Source organism: Poecilia reticulata, linkage group LG5, assembly GCF_000633615.1.
Source record: "Poecilia reticulata strain Guanapo linkage group LG5, Guppy_female_1.0+MT, whole genome shotgun sequence".
In the NCBI taxonomy this organism is placed as follows: domain Eukaryota; kingdom Metazoa; phylum Chordata; class Actinopteri; order Cyprinodontiformes; family Poeciliidae; genus Poecilia; species Poecilia reticulata.
The window spans coordinates 23,966,268-23,990,176 of NC_024335.1; the positions used below are offsets into that span (position 1 = coordinate 23,966,268).

Sequence of the window (23,909 nt, forward strand, 5' to 3'; positions counted from 1 at the left end):
TATATATATTTCTTTCTTACATTAAAGTAATGCAAACATGGACGTGTTTGGCTAGTAGTAGTGTCTCAAAAAAAAAGCTCAATAAATGGAGTGTTATATTAATAACGCTCCATCAATTATATTTTGAATTATAAACTTAATATTTATGGATAACCTAATTCAACCGAAAGTGCATGTAAAAAAAAAAATTGATCTGTGAATGTAAAAAAATCCCGGTGATCAGATGTTTGGTGTTTGGGAGCACCAAGTGGAGTTTTTTTTATTTTTATTTTTATCGGAAATAACAAATGCTTATCACAACGTTTCTTGGTGTACAGTAAACGGTACAGTGTTTCCCGTCCCTATAGCAACAGCGCAGAGTAAACTTGCATCCGTCACCGAGTTCTTGTCTTATGACTACATCAGTATTGTATTTTATGCAAAAACCTGTTTTCAAAGTTTTCCTGCCCATTTTTTTCTTCTACTAAATCAGACTCGTGACCTTTATAGCTCTTAGACTGTGGTTCTTTAATTTGAAAATTAACTCAGAAACATGCAGTCCCTAAATTCTGTCGGCAGGCAGTAAACCAATGGATACCGGTCATAAATATTCAACTTACTGGTCCACAGTGACAATGATGGCTTCATATATAAATTTTTAAAAGACTGATTAATTTTAATTCAGTCAAAATTAAAGCTTTGCCAAGCCACCTTTTTATTGCAACGGCAATATTCACATAAAACAGAAATTCTTGTTAGTCTGTAGCATTACTGTAGGAATGTGTCAGTTTTGCATAAATACAGGAACATGTAAAACACACAGTGTTGCATGTTAGTGTGTGACAAAAAGAAAAACACATGTGATATTGGTACAGTTAATATAATAGAAAAAGTTTAGTGGTTATTTAACTGGCAGTAAACAATTATTTGTACATTAAGGGCAAAAGTTTGAAATCCATGTCAAATTTGTAGAAAATCAGATCATAGAATCATTGCTGTGCTACTTAATTTTTTTTTGTCTATTTGTAAATCTGACTTATCAGAATATATTTTACTGTAATTCTCTGTAAATATCACCAGAATAACCTCCTCTGGCTTGGCTTGTGTATGATATTTCAAGGTGTTTTTTTTTTTTTTTCACTTTTGCATAGAAGTGTGTCTTTTACAAATCTCCTCTACTAGGGCTGCTCAATGTTTCATGAATCTATCATCAACTTGTGCAATATTCATATCAGAAAGAACCGTTTGGAGTGCAGTAAGTGTTGGCTAAGATATTCCAAGTGTTATGAACTTCTATTGTACACATCGGTGTAACAGCCTGTTTTACAGTCTTTCAACAGCAAATGCTTACATTGGACACAAATGACTTGGTCCAAAATGCTGAAGGTCACAGAGTGTTGAAAGCATTTATCAGCGATAAAGACGGGATGGAAAAAATTGTCACAACAGGTATTGATTCATATTATCGCCATTGCAAGATTATGTAATATTTTGCATGCCTAGTCTAAACCCTAAAACTACACTCTTCTTCTCTTTTATCAAGTCATTCACCAACGGTTGAGATAAAAGTCTGATCCTAAAGTAACTACTTACCAAAATCGACTGAACTCACTTTGGTTTTTAAGAAATTCACTGTGAACAGAAACTTTGTTTCTAAATGTTTGGCCTCTCTTGACTTTGCTTCCAAACTTCAGCTTGTGGTTGCTATCGTTATAGGTTATAGTTTGTTTACAGTGCAGCTTATTTCAACACTTTGACAAATTTCATAGTTGCTATTAATAATAATATCGAACATGATCGCTGTTTAATCTGATCTTTTTATGTCAACAAATGGGAAATGGGAAAACAATGTGAAAACCTTGGTTGTGCTACAGTATTTCTCCTGTTGCATAAAGCATCCTGTAACTCTCTGCTGGTCAACTGGCTAAAAGAAGTCAAATAATGTACCTTTTCCTTTATGAGAGAGACAAATTCAGCATTTTGCAAATATTTTTGGTCACAAAAAACACTGACGGTCAGTGTGTGACACATAATCCTCATTAAGGTAATGCAGTTTTAAAACTGCAGTTGAAAGTATAACATTTTATGCAACATGCATGTTTACTTGAAAACTATTATTCAATTTAGTGGTTATTGCATAGCTTGTTATTGTTTAAACAGCATAATAGCTGCAACAATCAATGTTTTGTATTACTGTGGCAGCTGTAGGAATAATTGTCTGTCCATTATTGCAGACCTCACACAGCGGCCACAAACAGGCTCATTCATTCATTCATTCATTCATTCATTCATTCATTCATTCATTCATTCATTCATTCATTCATTCATTCATTCATTCATAGCCATTTTTGTGAGACCATAAAACACAGTGATTTGCTGCTGGTTCATGCATCTGTGACTGGAACCATGTGACATCATCACGATCGTATCATCAAATTGCAATACGGCATGACACAGTCTGGCAAAATTTCCAAAGGTGAATTAGTAAAGAGGAAGTAAGGACAGAATGAGAACATTGAAAGAAGTATAAAAAGCAGAGCAAAACAAAAAGAAAAGCGATTGTCCTCTTTGTCTGTGTTTTTTGGACAAACATGTATTAAGGTTTCTTAGAGCCAGTGCCAAATTTAGAACAGTTTTTTGTGTTTTGTCAACTGGTAAGAAAAACGGTAAATGAGCTTTGCTTCCTGTGACGTAATGACTTGGCTCTGCTGGCTGTCTGACCTGTGGAAAGGTAAACTGGTGTTGGACACGAGCGAGCCCTCTGTGAACTGACTCAAACTCAGCCACTTGCCTCAAAATTAGAGGGGAATAAATAGAAATTTGCAAGTAATTGTGTACAAATTGTGTTAAATGTCTGCTTTAATCCAAAAGTACGTGGGGTTGGCTTTTTTATGGGGTGGGGGGAAATGCTTTTCTCTGAACTTTTGCAGACATTCCCAGAAAGCCTGTTTGCTGTAAAGTTTCCAGCCATTGAGCATTATTGCTTTTTCTTGAGGGCCAACTTTCCTTCGAATCTGCAAATCAGCAGTTCAGTTTTTAACAGAAAAGATTTTTAGGTGAAGTCGTTTTGAAAATAACCTTGAGTAAAAGTACCACAGTGTTCATTTTATCACACCATTTATATGAAAAATAAGAATAAAAATGCGTAGTGTAATCTCTTTTATTTGTAACAGAAAAGAAAACGATTAGATAGACGATAGACTAATAGACTAATTAGATCTAGTTCAGCCCCGCCTGAACTATATCTTGGCTTGCAGTGATGAACATCAGATTGACCTCTTTGCTGTGAAGAAGCCCCTCAGCAGGATACACTCATTTTAAACCTTGAATTATATCTCATAAGTAAATTATATCTTTACTTTTTTCATGTGCTGCACTTTAAATGGACTCTCTCTGTCGCCATGGTGTGTTGTTGAGGAAAGCTTTTTATTTGCGTAGAGTTAACTCCAACAATGTCAATGAATGAATCTGCTTCATCCGGTCATCTCTGACCAACTGTTTGATGAGAGACCTTGCATGTTGAGATCAGTGAGCTGTAATTGTATGTGTGGAAGGACCCAGATAGCTTATGGTTTCAGATCGGCAGTCGCTATGGTAATTATCTATTGAGCAATGTGTGTTTTGAAAGCAAACAGGTCTGTTTTGGCACAATAATGGGACAGAAGGGCAGAAATGAAGGTGAACCTGCACCTGAAAGGATGTTTGTGTTTAGGCCATCTGTTCTGTAACTTGTTCCCTTTCTTGTCTCATCACCAAAATTTAATCAAAAAATGCAAGAAATGATATGCTTCAATAAACTAAATGATAAATTGCGGGGAATTTTCAACTTCTGCTGCTTTTAAGTTGCATGATCTCCTTTTTGTGACCGATGACATAAAATGAACCAAGGTAAGTTTTCCTTTCTTTTTTAAAATTCCTTATAAGACCTTTAGTTGTAAAGGATATGACTGACCAGTCTGCCTTGAATGACCTACAATAACGTGTATATTTGACCTGTGTAGGATAAAATGAATTTTAATTGTCATTCATAGTTTATTTAACATGTAAACATTGAAATTATACTGGCCTTTGTCAAGAACTCATACCTGGTCAGAATATTCAAATTAATATTTAAGCAAGGGTAAAATAAGATAAATATGGAGAACCTTAAATAGTTTAAGTTCTCTAAGGAAACCATAGAATAAGTATTTTAAAGTTTATCTTTGAAGATTTGACACATCTTGTACATTAAATCTATTTGGAACCTCTCTTTCTCTCTCACTGACTGAGACACTTTATATTTTTTTCCATCTCTTGGAGTTCCTGACCACGCTTCGCTCTCTGTGGTCAGCTGCAGCGAGAAGAACCTGAAAGGAAGCGGGATAAACAAAAGACACGCTGGTTTGAGGGCAACGTGCTCACACAAAGAGCTCTCTGTGAGCGTGGTGGTGCTCCGTATTCCTGTGGAGTTCTCACTCGGTCACAAAAACAGAGACGCACTGAGGGGAACTGCAAGCACAGCAGAGCGTTGGGAATAATTTAACTCAATCCTAATTTCAGGTTTTGCTTTTATTCGTACAGATACGGTTATGTTTTTTTATGACTCATCCCTTGGGTAGATATGTTCTCCATCAAATATGCTTTTCAGAGTTACTACAATGAAATTTTGAGGAGAAACCCTGTCAAGCTTTCTTATATTTGCAGTCTAAAGTGATGTCTTTATTTCTGTAAAAAATAGTTCATTGCATGACTTTAAAATTAATTACTACACAGGTTCCTTGAAATAGTATAATATTTTTTTCTTTTTCGATAACTCTTCACTTCCTGAGTCAAAATCTGAGAGTAGGCCAGTTAAGGTATACTGATGTTTTAAAAGACATGTTTGGTCATATGGTTTGAAGTCCTGCAATGTGATGTGACAGAACATCTGTCGCATTACAAATCTGGCAAATCTTACACAACCCAACATTTGGCTATAAATTAAGATTTAAAGGTGCCAGTTTGCTGTTTCACATTTCAAGCGGAGTTGACAGCAACGAATCTGTCAGATTGGGTGGAAGAAAAGTGCAGCCGTCTGGTCTTTTGGTGTGAATGATGGAAAGGGCAGAACACCTTTGATCACGCTGCAGGAGCCATGTAGTATCTCGGGACCTGGTTAGGTAATGTCATAAGCTGTCCTTGTAATTTGTCTTATTAATGAGGCGTTGTGCACCATCCTCTGGCAGGTTTCAGCCTGGTAACGGGTGGGTACGAGTCAAGGTCGTTCACATAACCAGCGTTGCATGCTGAGAGAAATTGGGCTTTTGAATCCAGGTTCTGAGCCAGAAGTTTTATGGGGTCAGAGATCTGTCATTGCTGCATTGTGCTTGCATAAGGGTTTGGTTTCAGTGCTGTAGGTCAGAAGGGATGAACTCTCTCCTTTGCCAGAACACCTTGCACACTTCAAGGACCAAGCTAAATGAAGAAGATTGACTTCTTTGTTTTATTATTGTCCTCAAAAAAATTTGTGGAATTTTGTCTCTTATTAGTATTATTATTATTATTATTATTATTATTATTATTTGTTATGATAAGACGGGACACACTAATAATTGCACTAAAAGCTGGATTTTATTCAATTCAAGTCAGTTAACTTGTATCAGAATCAAATGAATAATTTAGCGCTTTTAGAAATGTTAGATGTAATGGGACATAACTCAATCTAATTCTAATCCAATTGCTAAATTTAATTCATCTCAACTGGTGAAAAGTTCCTTATTTAAGGACTTTGGGTCAATTACATTAAATCATTTTCTTTTTCAGTTCGTAGCAACAGTAGGAAGGACAAACTCTCACCTCCTACAAGCCATTAAATTAAATTGACTGAGGTTTGGGAAGAGATACAGTTGATGCAGTTGGTATGAACGTTTGCTGCTTTATTCGTTCTGTCCAGAAAAGCAAAGAAAAGATGTCAAAGACACAATTATTGTGGCAAATATATTCATTAGAAAAAAATAACAATAATTGTTCCAGTGATGTGTTTTGAAAGGAGTGCGCTACGCTTCGCTTTTGAGTCTTGTTTCACCCATGTCAGCATTCCTACGTAGGCTAATTATGTACTTCTGACAGGAAGTGACATAAAATAGCTTCCTAGATTTATCATAAAATGAAGACGGTTTTAAACAGACACTGTTAATCGTTTCATTAAACCGGATGCATTTTAGTCATGAATTAACCAAGGCAACAGAGTTATTTTTGAAGTTGTTTTCTGCTCCTCACTCCAGTTTTCCAAAGCAACTAAACAGAATGGATTTTTAAAGTAAATAGTGGGGGGAAAAAAGGAAAAGATTATCCTTTTTTAGGGTCATTGGCTTTTTTTTTCTTCTGTCGCTTCCTGGTGAGTCTCCTCTTTGTGCAGCAAGTTTAATACATCTAGTGTTTATTATTTACGGCAGAGCCTCCTGATAAAAATCAGTCCCAATGTTTTAGTTCCACTTTTTTTTTTTTTTTTTTATAAATTCAAGCATTTGACGATGTAAATATATGTTCCACATTGATCTGCATAACGGGAAAGTCAACAGTAGCTACTTCATTTTGGGAAGGGTGTCAGCAAAGCAAGTCTCTTCTTGTTTACTCGGATAAAAATGTGCAAATTATTGAGAAACCTCCCACATCACCCCTCCTCTTTTCATTTCCTGTTAATTTTTTTCCCCCTCAAGTTGCAAGTAAAGGTTGCAGTGACACTAAAGGAATAAACTTCCTGTCTTTTTTGGGGGGACTTTTTCCCCCTCCCTTTTTCACTCTTTCATGTTTTGTATCTGATTTCATGTGCTAATTCAAGAGGCACAGTAGTTTGCTTGTTCATCATAAACTTTAGGAGCAATTGGGGTTTTGTACAATCACAATTGACCAAATTAGCTTTTCAAGATCTTTGACAAAATCGCAGGGCATGATATTTTTACGAGTTCGCCTTATGACTGGAATTAAGTGATTAGCGTCATACAACGCAGCACAAAATCCGGTTCCACACCCTTCCCAGCTGTAAAAATGACTTTATCAAGGGTTGCCATTCTCACCTCCTGTTATACTAAACTTAAATTAGACGTATTGATGAGCGCAAACTAGGCTTACTTTACCAAATTCACACCAGATGCAATGTGATTTTTTTAATCATTTTAATCACGCTGCAGCATTAATGTTTTGTTCTATTTTATGAATAAATAATTCATTCTATTAACTAATGCAGTTAAAAAATGTGACTTTAAAATGCTTTTAAAAACATTTTATTTCTACAGGAGTTAAAATATACATATGTTACAATTAGGTGTTCTAAAAATGTATACGACTTTTCATTTAAACAAATGTGCCCGATGTGGGATTTCATTTTAAAATTACATACACTCCTGATCAAAATCTTAAGACCAGTCAAAAAACTGCAAGAATTTGCATTTTGCACTATTGGATCTTAAGAAGGTTCCAAGTAGAGCATCACAATGTTAAAAGAAGAATTAAGCGTAAGAGACAAAAACTTTTGAGCAGTGAATTAATTGAAAACTGCATTTACACTCAAACATAATTTTTTTCAGCTGATCAAAAGTCTAAGACCATATCTCAAAAAAAACCCGAAAACCCCCCAAAACAGAACACAGACGAGGGCCCTCAGTCATGAGGGATGCCCGCTGCAACATCTCCACATAGCCAGCTGCTGTTTGATGCCCCTGCACAACCTGAAGCTCCGTTGTTCCATTGAAGGAAAACGCACCCCAAATCATGATGGCGCTTTGCTTATACAGCTCAACAATCCTACCATGTTTGAAGTCAGTGATTTTTGCACAGCTTTTGGCTTTTAAAGACTATGGTCTTAAACGTTTGATCAACCAAAAAAATTATGTTTGAGTGTAAATGCAGTTTTCAGAAAATTCCCTGCTCAAAAGTTCTTGTCTCTTGCACTGATTTTTTCCTTTAACATTGTGAAGCTCTACTTGGAACCCTCTTAAGATCCAATAGTGCAAAATGCAAATTCTTGCTATTTTTTGACTGGTCTTAAGATTTTGATCAGGAGTGTATGATATTAAATCAGTCATTATCATCAGTTATGATCTAAAAAAAATAATAAAAAAATTTGTAAAGGAGAAAATCAGATTCATTTTGATTGCTTAGACATGGACCAGTTACTGATATCAATGTATAACAAGGCGTTTTAAACTTTTGTTCCCATGACTGTGCATAGGTTTTGTGATTTGGTTGTAATTTGTCTGTTACTTGGTCAAGTTGATGTTGCAAATGAGATCTAGTGCTCAACTGATTTGTCTAGTTAAATTAAATTAGTCTATTTTAAGTAATCTTATTGCAATTTCAGTGTTAGATTTTAACGGGACGTTTCATGTGGAAGTTACAGACTCGTTTTAGCTCGAGCTGAAATGCTGAGCGACGACGTTTGCTTTGGCCATGTCGGCCGCATTGGTCTGCTCGGGTCTTTCATGTGTTCAGGTTTCAAGGCCAGGGCAACGTCTGATTTTTAAGGCTGCGAGGAGGGGTCGGTTGTCACACGCAGCCTTGGCCGCCTCGTCTGCTTCTTTGATGGATGGCCTTTCGGCTCTGAGTAATTATCCCTGCACAGGCTGGAGGCTGGCAACAGTGTGAACAACTTTGGTCTGGCACGTTGGGGGTGCAAAACAAAAAGAAAAAATCAGCAATATTTGCTTCGTCGTTTGATCGTCGTCAGAAAAGGTGTTGGAAGATTATTTTAGTGAAACTCTAACGTGTTTTTCTTTTTGTCTGTTCTTATAAACTGTTTTTCCACATTTTCTGAGAGTTTTCTGTTTAGAATGATCTTTAGAACAATCCTTGTGTCTGTGAATTTAAGAGAACCTATGAAAAGCTGATTAACAATTAATTAATGATCCTCAACTCATTAATTAATTACTTTGTCAATTTAGGTCCAATAGTATATTTAGCATTTATTTACAATGTGACTGGAGAATATAAACCATCTTTGAACCAGTTCTTGGTTCAAAGATGGTTTTACCAAACGGTTAAAAGCCACAATCCATAAATTAGATAATAAATATAAATGATAATAAATTCCATTTAATAAAGCCTTATTTTATTTCAGTGTAATAAACAAAATGTGATCAAATATAATTTGACTTAATTTTGGAGGCGGGGGGTTTCTTACTGTATAATTTCCTGATTCCTGATTGTCATTAGACCTCGAGGTCTTACTGATTAAGCTGCACAGGAAGTCAGTTTTACACCAATCACTTTCAAGTATAACTGTGTTTCCCCCGCTCTCTGACTTTAGGGGGTGAGGAGATAATATGAGGTAAAAACACCACGGTTTTCTAGGAGTCAAATGAAATGCTCGTTGCCTCTGCAGAGCTGAATGACAGCTGAGGAGGACATTCAGTCATTTGTGTTTTGAGAATTTATTAATCTACAAGTTACAGTATAGTAGCATCTGAAGTTGGAATCTGTTTTATAGTCTTGAGGATGATTCAGTGTTGGAGTAGGTAGGTCAGACATAAAAAATCCAAAAAAACCAATTGGAAATCAGGATTTGTCAGGAAAAGCCTCATTTGTTCATATCTATTTTATTTTGTTTTCAAAGTCTGCTGCTCAAGTTAGGGTCTGATTTGTAGCTTCGTGTTCACCACTAAAACTAATCTGCTAACTAATACACATACCTAATTTTGATCCTGTTCTAGGACCACTTAGGATCGACTCTTGCTGGCAGAGTGCAGTACTTATTAGATGAAACGTAGAAGAAGATGTTTACACTTACTACAGTACAGTAATTTGTCAAAAAAAAAAAAAACCAAAAACAAATTCAATTTTTTTTGTTTTAAAATCTGATCTCATTCTCATAATTTCAATCTTGTTCAGTTTGATTTATACGTTTTATTTTTGTAAGTGTACTTTTATTTCTGTTCTTCAGTCTGGCTTTACATCTTAGTCTTGTCTCTAATACTAAAATATAGAAGAAAAGTATCTTGGGATCCTCTGAGTTCAACCTTTCCTCACTTCTGTGGATTTTATTACGAAGCAAATTTCTTCAAATGCCAGCAGTACGGTTCTTCCACTTATATTGTGATGCATCAATTTATAATTCATGGAATCTTTCTTCTTCCCTCCTTTCTTTCAGTGCCTCCACATATGAATATGTGTACGTCTGGTAACAAAGATCAGTGCAGAAGGGCGGGGGATCGTAATGGATGTATCTATAATGCATCAGGAGCATATTCTCGTTTCTCATGATTGAGTAAAGGCCCCTGAGCTTAGGGCCACCTCAATGCCTGACTCTGCATCTTTAAATCTTACCTCAGCCTTCTGGATGTGGGAGAATATTAAACATGTGCTAAGATTCAGGTTTATCTTCTGGCTGCATTCCCTCGTGCTTCCTGACTCGTAAAAAGGCAATTTCAGGTTTCTAATTCCAGTTGAGAATCTCCACGATCTCTGGCTTATTTAAGCTGCTTTTAGTTTCTGAAGCTTAAACATTTGTATGAAGTGGCTTTTGCTGTGATGATGCTGGGATTAAAACCTCCAGTCATTGACATTTTCTAATAACTTATAACCTTGTTCAGAATGTTGTTCAGTTAAACAATTTAGAGCGTCATCTTGGTTGCACTTCAACCGCAACTAAGCTTTTTGTTTTGTGACCCTGATGTTTCCAGCTACACTTTTGCAGCATTTGATAACTTGCAGTTCAAAACTTAATCTGTCCAACAGAGAAAGATAAAGATCAAAATGCACTGGGGAGTCTGATTCGATAACAATCGGGAAAACTTTGTGCTACTGGCTTCCAGCTGAAAACAATCAATGTCTTTGTCTTATTTTTGTACGTCGATCTATGTTCACTTCCCAAGTGAGCAAACAGTGCGCGGTCCATTGGTACACAGTGGTTGTTGAAGAGGGACCAGTTTATGAATGAGAAGAATATTCTTCGTCTTGTAATGGCAGCGTTGGCAGCCCAGATTTTAGTCTGGAGCCAGGACAGTAACACTGTGTCGGATCATGAAACGGCTTTTATTCTCACCTTACCAGCATGTAAAATGTGTAATTAGTTCTGCAGGATATCAGAAAATTATTTAATTGCAATATTATTGCTGAAACACTTCCAGGCTAATCAGCTGCTCCAAGATGTAAAAACAACTTGAGGAAGCAGTAATGTCGCAAAATTTATTATTATTTTTAAAAATTATTGCTAAAATGTTTTCAGTTTTAGTAAATGGTGCATGCTTCTGGCATGGTAGCAGTCCTTTGTGCTGTGCTGCTCGATCAAGAGATTAAAAAAATCTGCAACTGATAACCAGTGAAACGAGTAAGCAAACATAATAGTTGTTTATAATAAGAAGTGTCTGACTTAGATTGGTGTCAGTTTGACCGGATTCCTTGTTCAACATGTTGGCTGTTCAGAGTTAGAAATATCAAGGGTGGGGCGACAATTAATTACTGAGGTCAGAATCTTTGCAGTGTGTTTTGGTATCCTTCTATCACACTTGAAACTGTTCAGCTATAATGTCCCAAAAGCTGTTTATTGCTCTAACGTTCAATCTGGTCAGTAGATTCTTGACATTACAGGTTAGGTTTCTCCACCCATATCTCTGTTCCACTGGTGTCCTTTGAACAAATTGTCCCTTGGCTTTGTCTTCACATAGTCATATGACTTGCTGCTGCTGTCTCTACATTGTTGCCTTTCACATGGATCGTTTTCCTTAACTCGCCTCTAAATTTAGGTTGAGCGCTGTAGGAAAGAGGACGTCTTTTATTTTTTCTTCTTAAGCTGGAGATGCGGCGCAACGCTTTGACGTCTGAGTGCATCTTGGGGGCATAATCACATAAAACAGTACATTTATTCTTTGAAACAACAAAGTAGCGTATTTCTAAATTGTAATGGGTTAATTTTTCACTCTTACAGCAACTGCCTAATTTCCTTTTCCCATTATTCCCTTAAATTAATTCTATTAAACTTCCAATTACTGACAAATTGTTGTAGCTGCTAATTAATAAAAAAAAAGTTGCATTCTTACAAAGAATTGTCTTCAAATCTACTGTCTGCATAATCTGCAGTTTATGGTGACTGTAGATTAAACTTACAAGCGATAATGATCTGACTTAATTTCATTGTGAATATATGAAAATATATTTACTAAAAATGATTAGGAGCCTATAAAAGACATCATATTAGCACAAAAAATGGTTACGAACCCAGGAATAGTTCATTTTGCTGAATTTTGTATGCATAGTATGAATTACTAAGTTCAATAACTGCTGTCAGATATTAATGCTAAATTTTGTTTTGCATACCCTGTAATAGTTGTGAGAAGCATTTGAGGCTTTCTGGTAGAGTAAGCATTGAAACCATAGAGAAGTTTGGAAAACCTGCATGTTATTAGCACCGAATAATAAGTTTGATAAATAATCCATCAATGTAATTAAAACTAGAATACATTTGAGAGAGCCAACAGATGGCAAAATACCAGGGATTTTTATTTTCTAATTCTTAAAGTGGAAAATAAATACTGAGAACCGCGTGGCTCGATCCCCTCAAGAGACAGGAATTGTCATAAAGCAACCATCCATAGTCTGGTGTCCCATCCACTCAGTACATGTAGTGGAAGTGAAATTGGTCTTATGATCCCTCTGCTTTTGCAGCAGCTGTCACCACGCTGTCCAGACTTGGTCTTTGCCTAAGGCGTTGCGGCCATCTGTCGGATGAGACCGACTCTTTCCGTCCCAGCCTTTCAGTCGGACCAATGCGGACGCGCAAGCTGCTGCCGTTTCCTCCCCACACGGGCTCCGAGAATAGGAAGTGGCACATGTGTCTCGATTCCAGGATGGCACATTTCTCAACATGTAGCCAAGAAGAACAGGAGGCACGGGGCCGCTCGGTGATGGTGTGTAGGTGGCAGATGATAGTGAGAGGAAGCGTCTGACAAATGACGGAAGATTAATTTGATTACCAAATAGACAGTGAAGTCACACGCAACAGGCACGGGGACGGCTGTGATCTCGCATAAAAGACATCAGTGTTCATTCAATAAGTAGTCACATGGATCAAGCTTGTCCTGATGCAGATTTCCAGCCAATTCGGACTTTGACGAATTCAGTTTCTTTTTTTAGGACAATAGTTCAGAAAGCGGAGAAGAAAGGATTGCAGGACATCAGTACATCGAAAGGGATCTCCCTAAACTTCACGTGACTTGTATTCAAATCAGAAAAGTGTTTTCTTCTTTGGGAAATGTTTATGGACGTAAATTGTAACTATTCACAGTTTTGATGCATGCAAGTTAAAAAAAAAAAAAAAGGTTAAATTATTCAGAAATTCACTTGCATGCAGAATATCAGAGCCGCTTCTTGTGGTGTTCAAAGTGCGTCACGTGAGATATTGTGCAAAATATACTTAGTTTCCTCAAAGATCTTAACCGTAGAAGAAATCTCATTGGGACCAAATAAACATTTAATATCCTCTCTGTTTGAAAGGAGTCGAGGATAAAATATTTTGACAATTCTGAGCTTATTGTCAGTGTTGAGCTCTTGAGAGTTTAATTGCTTCACTGTCTTTGTGACTGGAAAAATCCATTCTTCACCTGAGCACACCTGCACATCTCTCTAGAAGCCATACTTGCAAAAAACTCGTCCTAACTTCTATATCCTGATGCTGTGGTGCATAACTAAGTTAGAGCCCTAAGCAGTGATGGTAGTGCTGGTGAACACCTCCCACCCATCATCCATTACAACTTTTAGTTGCAATGGCAGCAATGAGTACAGACCGACCAAGGAGTCAAACTGGTAATTAAGCCAACACCCATTTCCATAACGTCTAATCAGCTGTTGGATTTAATTCATTTTGTCATTTTCACTAAAGCTTTTTCTGTTGCCTGTCCGTATAAAGATCTTGGCTGGGGCTTGTTAAGATTGTTGTCATGCTGGGTGAAAGCCGGTGGAGCAGTGTGAAATAACTACTGAGCTCGAGCGCTGATTGGAGTAGTCCAGACCCAAACATCAACAGCGGGTTTGTGTTCTCGGCTAGCAGAGACCCACACTGCTGCCTTTGTGCCTTGCTCTCAGTCTCACCAGAACAGGCTGTGCTTGCTCCTAACACAGGCACATCCCTCCACACACACGCACACACACACATAGTAAAAACCTTAACACCACTGGGGGGAAGGTCTTTCAAAAATTTACATTTCAGGCCTTAGGAAGTTCTGGCTTTATGATAAGGAACTGCATAAAGAGAAATAAGTGGATTGTTATAAGAAGTTCATTCTGGATATTGACACATGAGCAGTCCTCATTCTTTTTTCATTTATGTTCCAACTTGTCTGTTTCATCTCGTTTCACCAGCAGAGCTCGACATGCTGCAGGCATATTAGGAATTCCTATAGAAAAAGCTTGCCTGGCACACTTAAACCTTCCGCTGTTCTTTGCCGCTGGTCTGTAGAAAGCTGAGGGTGACGCATCTTCAGCATCTCTTCCAAGATCCCTTCTCTGCAGAAAACAAGAGATTGAAATATTCAAGAGGACTGGGTTGTTGTGTTCTGTTTTTCTATTATCATTGTGCCGGGACGAGCTGGTATATGATTCTCACACCATGATAACCTTGGGTAAAAAACAAAATTCACAGTATTATGGTAGTAGCACAAAGATTGGCTACAAAAATGTATATTATGTGTAACTGCTGTGTTGGCGGCATAAAAATAGGATATCAAACATCCCAAAGCCTTAATTTAATGCACACATTCCAATATGCTGCTTTTTTAAAAACTTTTTTAAAAGCTGTGTAAAAGTATTTATTGTCAGAAGTCAAATAACTATGATCAGTTTTTGGAAAGACTTGGACTTCTGAGGAATTGCAACTTAAATTAAAATTGTTTAAATGTGCAGTGACACACTAGAGTTTGCTCATTTTTGACAGTATAGGTCAAAAATAGGTCAAAGATTTTTATGCCGCTGGCAGATTTAACTTTAAGCACCTGGTCAGAAATTATGAGGGGTTTTGTTTCTTATAATGCCAATGAGCATTACATTAAAGTGTAAAATACATAATTTGACGTTACATACCCCCCTTTTTAAGAAACTGTTGGTTTTTGTTGTTGTTTTTTAATAACTGTTTCACATTTATTGTTTAATGATATCCTTTGAGAAACAAACTTCTTAGTTGAATAAAATTACATAAGCAGTCTTAAAACTGCAACATTTTAAAATCTTGTTGTACCTTGTTACCAGTAAGCAGCCCATGTTTATGCTGTATTTCTAGGCTGGTTAACAGTGCATTTCCAGATCATTAGCCAAAGGCACCGAAAGGTGAGTTTGTCCTCGACTCACTTGTGTGTTTCTGGGTTATGTTATGGTTTTTGTGACTTTTCGTTTTCCCCATGGCAATGCAAGTTCAACTGGCTCAATTGAAAACACTCGGTCTCGCTGTTTGCATGCGTTATTGGATAACTTCTGCATTGAAACACTAGCAAGCAGCAAGAAGCATGCAGCTGGACTGCAGGGAGGTTGTCGAAATAATGAAACTCTAATACATTTGTTTTTGTTTGACCTTTTAAAAAGTGGCTCGTTGCACTGATACAATCACTGATAGATCAACACGCTTCCTCAGCACTTTGTTTAGGGCGGACCAGTCCAAGATGCAGACTTACAGAGTATTTCATCCCTTTTCTTGGTTATACGTTACTGCTGGTTCAATGATGCTAATTACTTTACATCCTCCTACTCCACCGAGCCTTTATCACAGTAATCCTTTCTCCACTGACTGTTGGAGCAGAGGCCATGCACTTTTAAACAGATTTTTTTTCGTGCTGCAAGATGCTAGAAATACCTACATATGACATAACATTCGTATTAGGACGGTAGTACAAATTTAAAACGACACGATGCCCAGATTTTAATTTCATCATTCTGAATAAGACTGTATTCAGCATAAGATAATTAGAAAAAATGCTGCCAGCATGACAGTCTTCATCAGCAAAAGCTCTTAATGAGGGTAATTTTGCCTTTTGTCTCCCTGCAAATGCGCATGCAGGTAAAAGCTGAAGCGTCACAATAAAACAATGACTGTCTTTATGTTTGCTGTGCTGCCTGGCATTCATTCCTCTGCAGCGCTTTTTGTACAGCAGGAGGAAAAACAGATTTCCCCTGGGATAATGTTGATTAAATGTCATTACCCAGCAGCTCAAAGCGGCTGATTTCTCATTTGCTATCAAGAAAGGTGGATGTATTAATTTCAGTTCCTACAAAGCACATGAAACAAAATCAGAATCCCCATGACACCTGTACATTTAAATGAGTGATTATCCTCTTCAGGTCTGTAGTAGTTGCATTAAAAATCCCAGCAGAAACTCTGGAGCATCTTTAGCTGATGCCTGCCTGCAGCTGGACTCCTGACCCTGGTTTGTCTGAGTCGTCACAACGTCAACCCGCCAATAAATGAGCCTGAAATGCTCTTGGTAGATCTATGCCTCTGCAAGAGCAGCTGATCTGCATTTAGCTCTTCCATATCCGTCTCGAAATGTCAAGGACAAGCATGTGTTTCAGCTTGTACCACTGAAATTATCGGGGAGCTTTCACTGGCATTCCTCTACTGTGACTTATTTTTTTATTTTTTTTGTTTGTTTTTTCACATGTTCCCCTATGAGTCAGAAAGAGCCACAACTGTCCTACATGTTGCCCTGTTGCTAAGCATAGGCATCTGTTTTGCACCAAACTCCAGTTTTCCTTTATGTGCTTTTTGGACAAGTTGTGATTTTTTTTTTCTCCTTGTTTTTGTCAAAGACCTCTGTGTTAAAATCTTTAGTTTTACCTTTGACTTATTTTTTTTTTAGCTAATTTGGGTGTTTGCTTAAAATTTATCGTGATCAGTGTTAGTTAATAATTGTCGAATGTTTTCTAAAATATGCTCAGTCTAATAATTGGGTGGCTATTTTGGTTGGTTATGGCTACGGTGTGATATCATATTTGACCAGAGTCCCTGGAAAGAGCGCAGCAGAGATGGCGAGTAAAGTCCCACGTGTGGAATTGAGTTTTACTTCAGATTCATGTTTAAAGCCTCAAGATGAGTCTCAGAGTTGAGGTTTGCGGGTTGAATCCTATGAACAATCTTTCACCAGTAAGCTAACTTGTACGTTGACCTTGTAACATTAACAGATGTTAATCTGTTTCTTCATAATTCTGACTGCATAAATAATGAGCTCTATTAAATTTCAAAGTAACAAAAGCTTTTAATGTTGGTGTGCATTAAGGCTGCAGGGTTGTAGAAAATCTTGTGATGAAAATAATACATTGGCAAAAACTTGCGATGACGATTCAGGTGCCATATATGCTTATTTTCTTCTGTTCTCTGTATCTTATCAGTGACCTTTAGCATTTTGAGCAATGCCACTTATATCCAATGTGAGCATCTGGTGCGGTGAATGCAAGGTCACAACACTTGAAGTATAGAAACCAAAAATGATTGCACTCCAAACAGTAATTTCCAATATGAGTATTGCACAGACTGATGTTGGGATTACGATATATTGTGCGCATTGCAAAATTAAGGTTGTATTCTGCTGTAGTTTTTCCTCCGCTGACTAAATGAGATATCGACAATGTAGTTTCAGTCCCAGCAGTTTATGGAGGGATATTTGACGGCGTCATTGATGTCAGCAGTATGCAGCCAACAGTTCAGACTTGGGGCTGCTGTCGAGCCATCAAAAAATACATAGCTGAACCATAATGCAAAATCTGTATGTCCTCACAATTACATACCTGAAGGTTTGTTTTTTTGGAAGATCAATAAACAGGAGATACTTTTATTTATGTAAAACAAACAATTGATTGATGGTGTTGATTACCTCTAATTGTCAGCGGCTTTAGACTCTCTGGGCTCCAAAACCCAAACCTACTCTTGTCTTTATCACCGGGCTAAAAAGCCTCTCCTGGTCCAATCACTGTTGTTTTGTGACATGATACAGACATTTTTATAGTTCCTGTTTCACAACATATGTACTGTATAACAGGCAGCATGATGCAATGTCGATATTATTGTTAAATCATGTGATGGTGATGTAAGAGTGGAAAGAAATCCCCATTTTTCTTGGCCCTCTTTTTTTTTTATTTTTACATCTTGTCAGACACTTTCTACCATCTTCAGCATCGTCATCTGTCTGCTGCAGCAAAGCTCTAATGAGCTACAAATAGCATTGGCAGACAAAGTGTACATTTCTGACTCTTAGAATAGAATCCTCAACAAATACTGCGTTCTATACAGTCCTTATTCTGCAGCATATTGTCCCCTAATACACATTTTCACTTATAGCTTTGTTGTTTTTTGAGTTTATACAAGGTTTTGCGATTTTCTTTTTTTTTCTTCATCATAATATGCCTTGTAGCCACGCAGAGTCTTATGATTTCTGTTTGTAAATTACATCTGTAAATCTTGATTGCTGCCCTTGAATGACATAAAAGTGAAAGTCCATCCAGCTGCTCAAAAACATCCTTAAAATAGTAACAGCTTACCAGGTTTAAGGTCTAAACAGGTTCTGAGTTCATCATATTTTACAGGCAATGGCTGATTAATAGCAGGGATGCTCCATTATTCTCATTTGTAAATTTCTTAGACGTGTTTGAACGTTATAACTATGAGAGTAAATAAAAAATAAATAAAGAAATGTGTGTGTATATATATATATATATATATATATATATATATATATGGAGAGAGAGACGGACAGAATGTCACTTGGTTGGATAGAAATTCATTTTCTTCCCGTTTCATTTCTGATCCTATTTTGAACACGAAATGTTCTTCTCGGTTTTAATGTAGTCTGCTTTCTGATTTATTAGTCGATCTGAACTCCCGCTCCCTGAAAGAGTGGGAGCTGACAGCTGTCTGTGGAAAATTTCTTGGCTCATCTCCGCCCAGAGGCTTCATTTCGTGTGTGAGGCCTGCATGCAGCATAGTTGTGTTTTGAGGGTCATCCCAGAAAGGCTTCACCCCAGGCTAGTGCGAATGGAGAGTGCACAGACAGGCACCTCTGGGTGTGTGTGTGAGTGTGTGTGCGTGTGTGTGAGAAGTGTTAGGATTCCTTGTGGCAGATGAGCTCTCTCTCTCTCTCTTCCCCTCAGGCTGTTAGAATAAACACAGCAGAGGCAAAGAAAAACCATATACTGACAGTGCAAGACATTTCCATGAAAATGTTAACCAGAATCTAGTAACTTGTCTGGAAAGAAGAAAAAGGCCAACACTACGGCAGGTGGTCCCTACGCAGTTGTTCAGAATGGCAGGCGTGGGAAATTAAGTACTGTGATCTAAATTTGGGTTGTGGACGGTCGAGTGGCTTTTAGAGAAAGCAGAGTATCCCTGGGTACAGACTGAGGAAGAACAGACTGCTTGCCCAGGAGCAAAATGTGCTGAAGCCAAAGGAGGAAGGGGGGGCGGAGGGGTTAAGACGAGGGTCCAGATGTGCGACAGCCGTGCTTGGCTGCCTGTTTACATTTCTCAGCTAACAGGAGCATATTTTAACCTCTGCCTGTTTTTGTTCTTTGTGCAGGTGCTGGCGAGTCGGGGAAGAGCACCATTGTGAAGCAGATGAAGTGAGTAGCTGCTCATTGTTTCGCCTTTCCTCCCGTTCGTTATTGTTTTAATCGAAATAGCAGTTATTTACATAGATGTGCTGATTTAAACTTGAGACTATCTACATGGAAAATATCAGAAATTTAAGGAACGAGATCCATGTTCTCCAAGAGCTTTACTGTTTTGGAAGCAGCATATCATCATAGGTGTGTTGAACGAATGTGAAATTTTGAAAAGTAATTCTTTGTAGTTTGCTAAGTCAAAGCACCAGAAACAAGAGCTGTGCTGAAGGTAAAAAGCAACATCACAGAATAAATTCACCTGAGACTCTTCCGTCTTGGAAAAGTCATCATACCCGTTGAACATTTTGCTTTTCACCACATTACAACCACAATCTATTTCATTGGGATTTTTTTTTTGTAATAGGTCGACTGAAAGGTGCTCATAAATATTTAATGAAAGGGAATTATACTTTATTGCAATTGTTTTGTGGAAAAAAAGTTTAGCACTGTGGTGAGTAACTGTATTCAGCCCCCATTGAACCTAAAACCCATAAATAAAATCTAGTACCACCGTCAGAAGTGACCCGTTTACTAAATGTAGTCTTCTGTGCGCACTTTAACCCCGATATAAATGCACCTGCTAAGTGAAGGCCTCTGAGGTTTGTTAGAGAACACTATTAAGAAAAACACAACATAAAGACTAAGAGAAACGGCTCACGTCAGTCCTAAGCTTTTCTCTATCATCCGAAAATGGAAATGTTGTGACCCAATGCAAACCTACCAAGACCATCCTTCTAAATTGACAGGCTGGGCAGAGAGAGCATTAATCAGATAAGAGGCCGTTGGTAACTCTGAACAAGCTGCAGAGAGCCACAGCTTAGGTGGGACAGCCTGTTAACTCAGCATGTTTTAGTTGGGCACTCTAAAGATCTGGCCTTTTTTAATTTTTTTTTAAAATTTTTTTTGGAAGAGAACCCATTTGTTGAAAGAAACTCAAACTGAATTTACAGCTTGTCATAAGCCAATGTCGCTGACACAGCAAGCATGTGGAACATGGTGAAGGGAGCGTAATGATGTGGGGTTGCATAGGATCGGGGAAGCTGGGCGAAGTTGATGGGAAGATGGATGGAGGTAAAAACAGGACTTCATCCAGATGCTGCAAAACGCTCCAGATCACAACTCTAAACATGCACTTTAGCATATTGTTATTATAAATTATAAACCATTACTAAAGGTCTCTTCAGATATTTTCTGATATGACATTTTGGAAATCGTGGACCATTCAGGTCCTCTACAAGTATGCCATAGTTTGCATGTTACTATATTATTACCTCTGCTGAGTTTGAGTGCAGATTACAAACTGCTTTATTGTATAGAAATTATACACCAACATGTCTGCATATATTTGAATTGGCTTGGCATCAATTCTTAGGAAAAAAAGGTAAATAAAGATGAAATTTATTTGTGTGTTCAGGGACATTAGTAAAAAAATCATCTTCAAGACACTCAAGATTGGTGCTTAAACGCTTCACACATCATTTGTATTGTTTGTATGAGGATGAAAACACCATGGGCTTTCAGTAATTTTGGCTAGGGCTCACAGTGTTTCACTGTGAGCTCACTTGAATTTTAATTAGATCCCATTCAGCACAGCACACAGCTACTGAGCATCTTGGCCGTGACACACCGGGGGAGATGGTTCTGTTTGGTTCCGAGCCGAGCAGCTTCTCGTTTAGCCTCGTGCTTTTTCAGTCACACGCTGACGTCTTGCTTTTTATTTCTCAGGCCAAAATCTCAGAAAACGAGTAAATATTTGTTTGTGCCCCTCGGGGGATTTTTCAATAATGAAATGTTTTAACAAGAAAAAAAACTAAAAAATACAGTAATTTTACAGTGATGTGGAAAGTGTTGCACCTTACCAGATGTCTTTATTTTTACCCTTTTGTCACACTTTCATATTTAAGATCATAGGCTAGCCAGATTTTTCAACCCATAATTTAATTTAATTTAAGGGGGGGATATGTGCTGCGTTCAGTACAGCTTATTAAGTTTGTTTTTTATTTCTTCTGTTAGACCCTGTTATTTTTTCCAGTTTCATGCTTTGCTTAATTTTCCAGGATTATTCACGAAGATGGGTATTCAGAAGAAGAGTGTAAGCAGTACCGAGCAGTGGTCTACAGCAACACAATCCAATCCATCATGGCCATCATCAAAGCCATGAGCAACCTGAAGATCGACTATGAGGACAGTTCTAGAACGGTAGGGGTTTGAAGTCACACACTTTTGCTTTCTAGGTCTAAGAATCACTTCTGAAATAACGCCACGACTATAAAAATGACTAGATTTTGGTCTTTGACTTCATAAAACCTTAGAGCTCGTAACATTAATATTAAACCTGCTGGATGTTTGCACAAGGATTGTGCAATGAAGATGCTTTAAAAGCAGAGATAAAATCTCAGGTGGTTACATCTAAACCCTTAGTTTTCATCACATTTATCCCATGGGATTGACGCTGCAGAGTCCATCCACATCTCCTAAATGAGGTGGAATAGTTATTCCTTGGGGGGGGCAGACTTTGAAGATGGCCGTATGCAGAAATCTATTGGAGGAAAATGCAAACAGCCACTTCTCAATGGGGCAGCTCACAGGAAAATATTTAGACTTGGACAGTTACAGCAATGGAAAAACCCATTTCTTTTTGTCCCTTACATTCAGCAGAAAGCAGATGTTTACATACAGTATAAACGGGCGCAATATATTTATTCCTCATTGTCTTGAGTTAACTCAGCCTAAACATCTACAGTTTTATGTAAGCTGTGATTTCTAAAGTTATTTCTAATTTATAAAAACCAGAATAAGTAAGGATATTATTTCTTTATACACCTGTTCACCTGTATTATTACCTTCATCATGACTGCAGAATGGTGTGGTTAATTGCTGGAGTTGGACAGTTGAAGACGATGGCATTTGGTCTTCTTCTTAATTTCCTTCTGATTATCACAAAGAATAGTTGGTGCCATTCTAAAAATCTATTCACTGTTGCACTGTGCACATTGTGTGGTAAGTTAGCCAAGTGGCTGCAGCTGACATGGCTTCGAGGCCCAGATAATGGTTAACCAATACATGGAAGTCTGCCCTGCAGAGCAAACACTAAAGGTTTATGTGAGCCGTTGTCTTGAGGTGAAAACGCACAGGGTCAGTGGCGTCACGAAGGTGATGCAGCAGGTGCCCTTTCCGTACCGTTGATCAGAAAGCTCCTCCTTTGCTCTGCTCTGATTAATGTCGGCATTAATGTAAATGTCTCGCAAGTGGCTTCGTCGGTCGATGCCGCGGAAACGTTGACCTTAAAGTTGTTTGCGTGGGCATGAAAAGAACAAGGCAACGGAGTGATATTTATAGTTACAGGAACTTGCTGTAGAAGTAAAACTCATAACATTTTAGATTACTTCCATTTGTCAGTTTCAGGCTGATTGATGACTAATCTGTTCTTTCCTTTTTTTTCTAATTGGAAACTTCAGATATTGTAGTCTAAATATTTTTTTTCTCTGTCTTAACTCTTTCAAAAACAGTAAACGGCTCAGAATAATAATTTTTAAAACATTTAAGATCACACTTAATATCCAGCATAACATCAAGTTTATGTGTTGGCAAAGTAACATTGCTAATCCCTCCTGTTATCTGATTTGTTTTGGACAAACAAGAGACTCTGTGTTTTTGTTTCTTCTGCTTCCATTGTTGACTATTAATGAAAGCATAATGATTATTCACAATGAAGAGAACATGTTGTTAGCATAAGCTGTTATTCACTCATCTTTTTACTTTCTTCATTTTCCTGAAAAATCTTGCACTTGCAACAAAACTGTAAATATTGTCGCATTTTCTTGATGGCACCAGTAGTTTTCAAATGACACCTTTCTTGTGCGTGTTCTCCACAGGACGATGCCCGCCAGCTGTTTTCACTGTCTGCAGATGCAGAGGAGCAGGGCAGCCTGCCAGAAGACCTGTCCAAAGTCATCCAGCGGCTGTGGGAAGACGGCGGCGTCCAGAGCTGCTTCACACGGGCCCGGGAGTATCAGCTCAACGACTCCGCATCCTAGTGAGTTTGTGCGACGGTAACCTGAAACGAGAACTTGAATTTTAAGCGCTGTGTTTGCGTCTCGACTTGGCGTGGCGGCAGTAAAGGATTTTAACTGTGTGAATATGAGTAGGAACGCCGCAGCTTCATGCTGCTGCAACGTTTAATTGAAACAGGAAACCTATTAAATATGTAGATATTTATCTATGTAGATTTAGTTTTTCATAAAGTAAAGAAGAAATGTATAAAATGAAGACCTGCTAAAATTAGTTGCAGTTTTCAAGTTAAACATGCTTATTGACTGCTGATACCAGCCGGCTTGCAGTCGGCT

General features: G+C 37.8%; 1 protein-coding gene across 1 annotated transcript in view; it reads left to right on the forward strand.

Annotated features, from left to right (window-relative positions):
• LOC103465228 (guanine nucleotide-binding protein G(i) subunit alpha-2-like) overlaps positions 1–23,909 on the forward strand; it is a 48,716-nt gene that overhangs the window by 18,787 nt on the left and 6,020 nt on the right. The window contains exons 2-4 of the mRNA XM_008409865.2: positions 19,479–19,521; positions 21,621–21,762; positions 23,439–23,599. Coding sequence (XP_008408087.1) covers positions 19,479–19,521; positions 21,621–21,762; positions 23,439–23,599 — 346 coding nt within the window. The remainder of the gene's footprint in view (positions 1–19,478; positions 19,522–21,620; positions 21,763–23,438; positions 23,600–23,909) is intronic.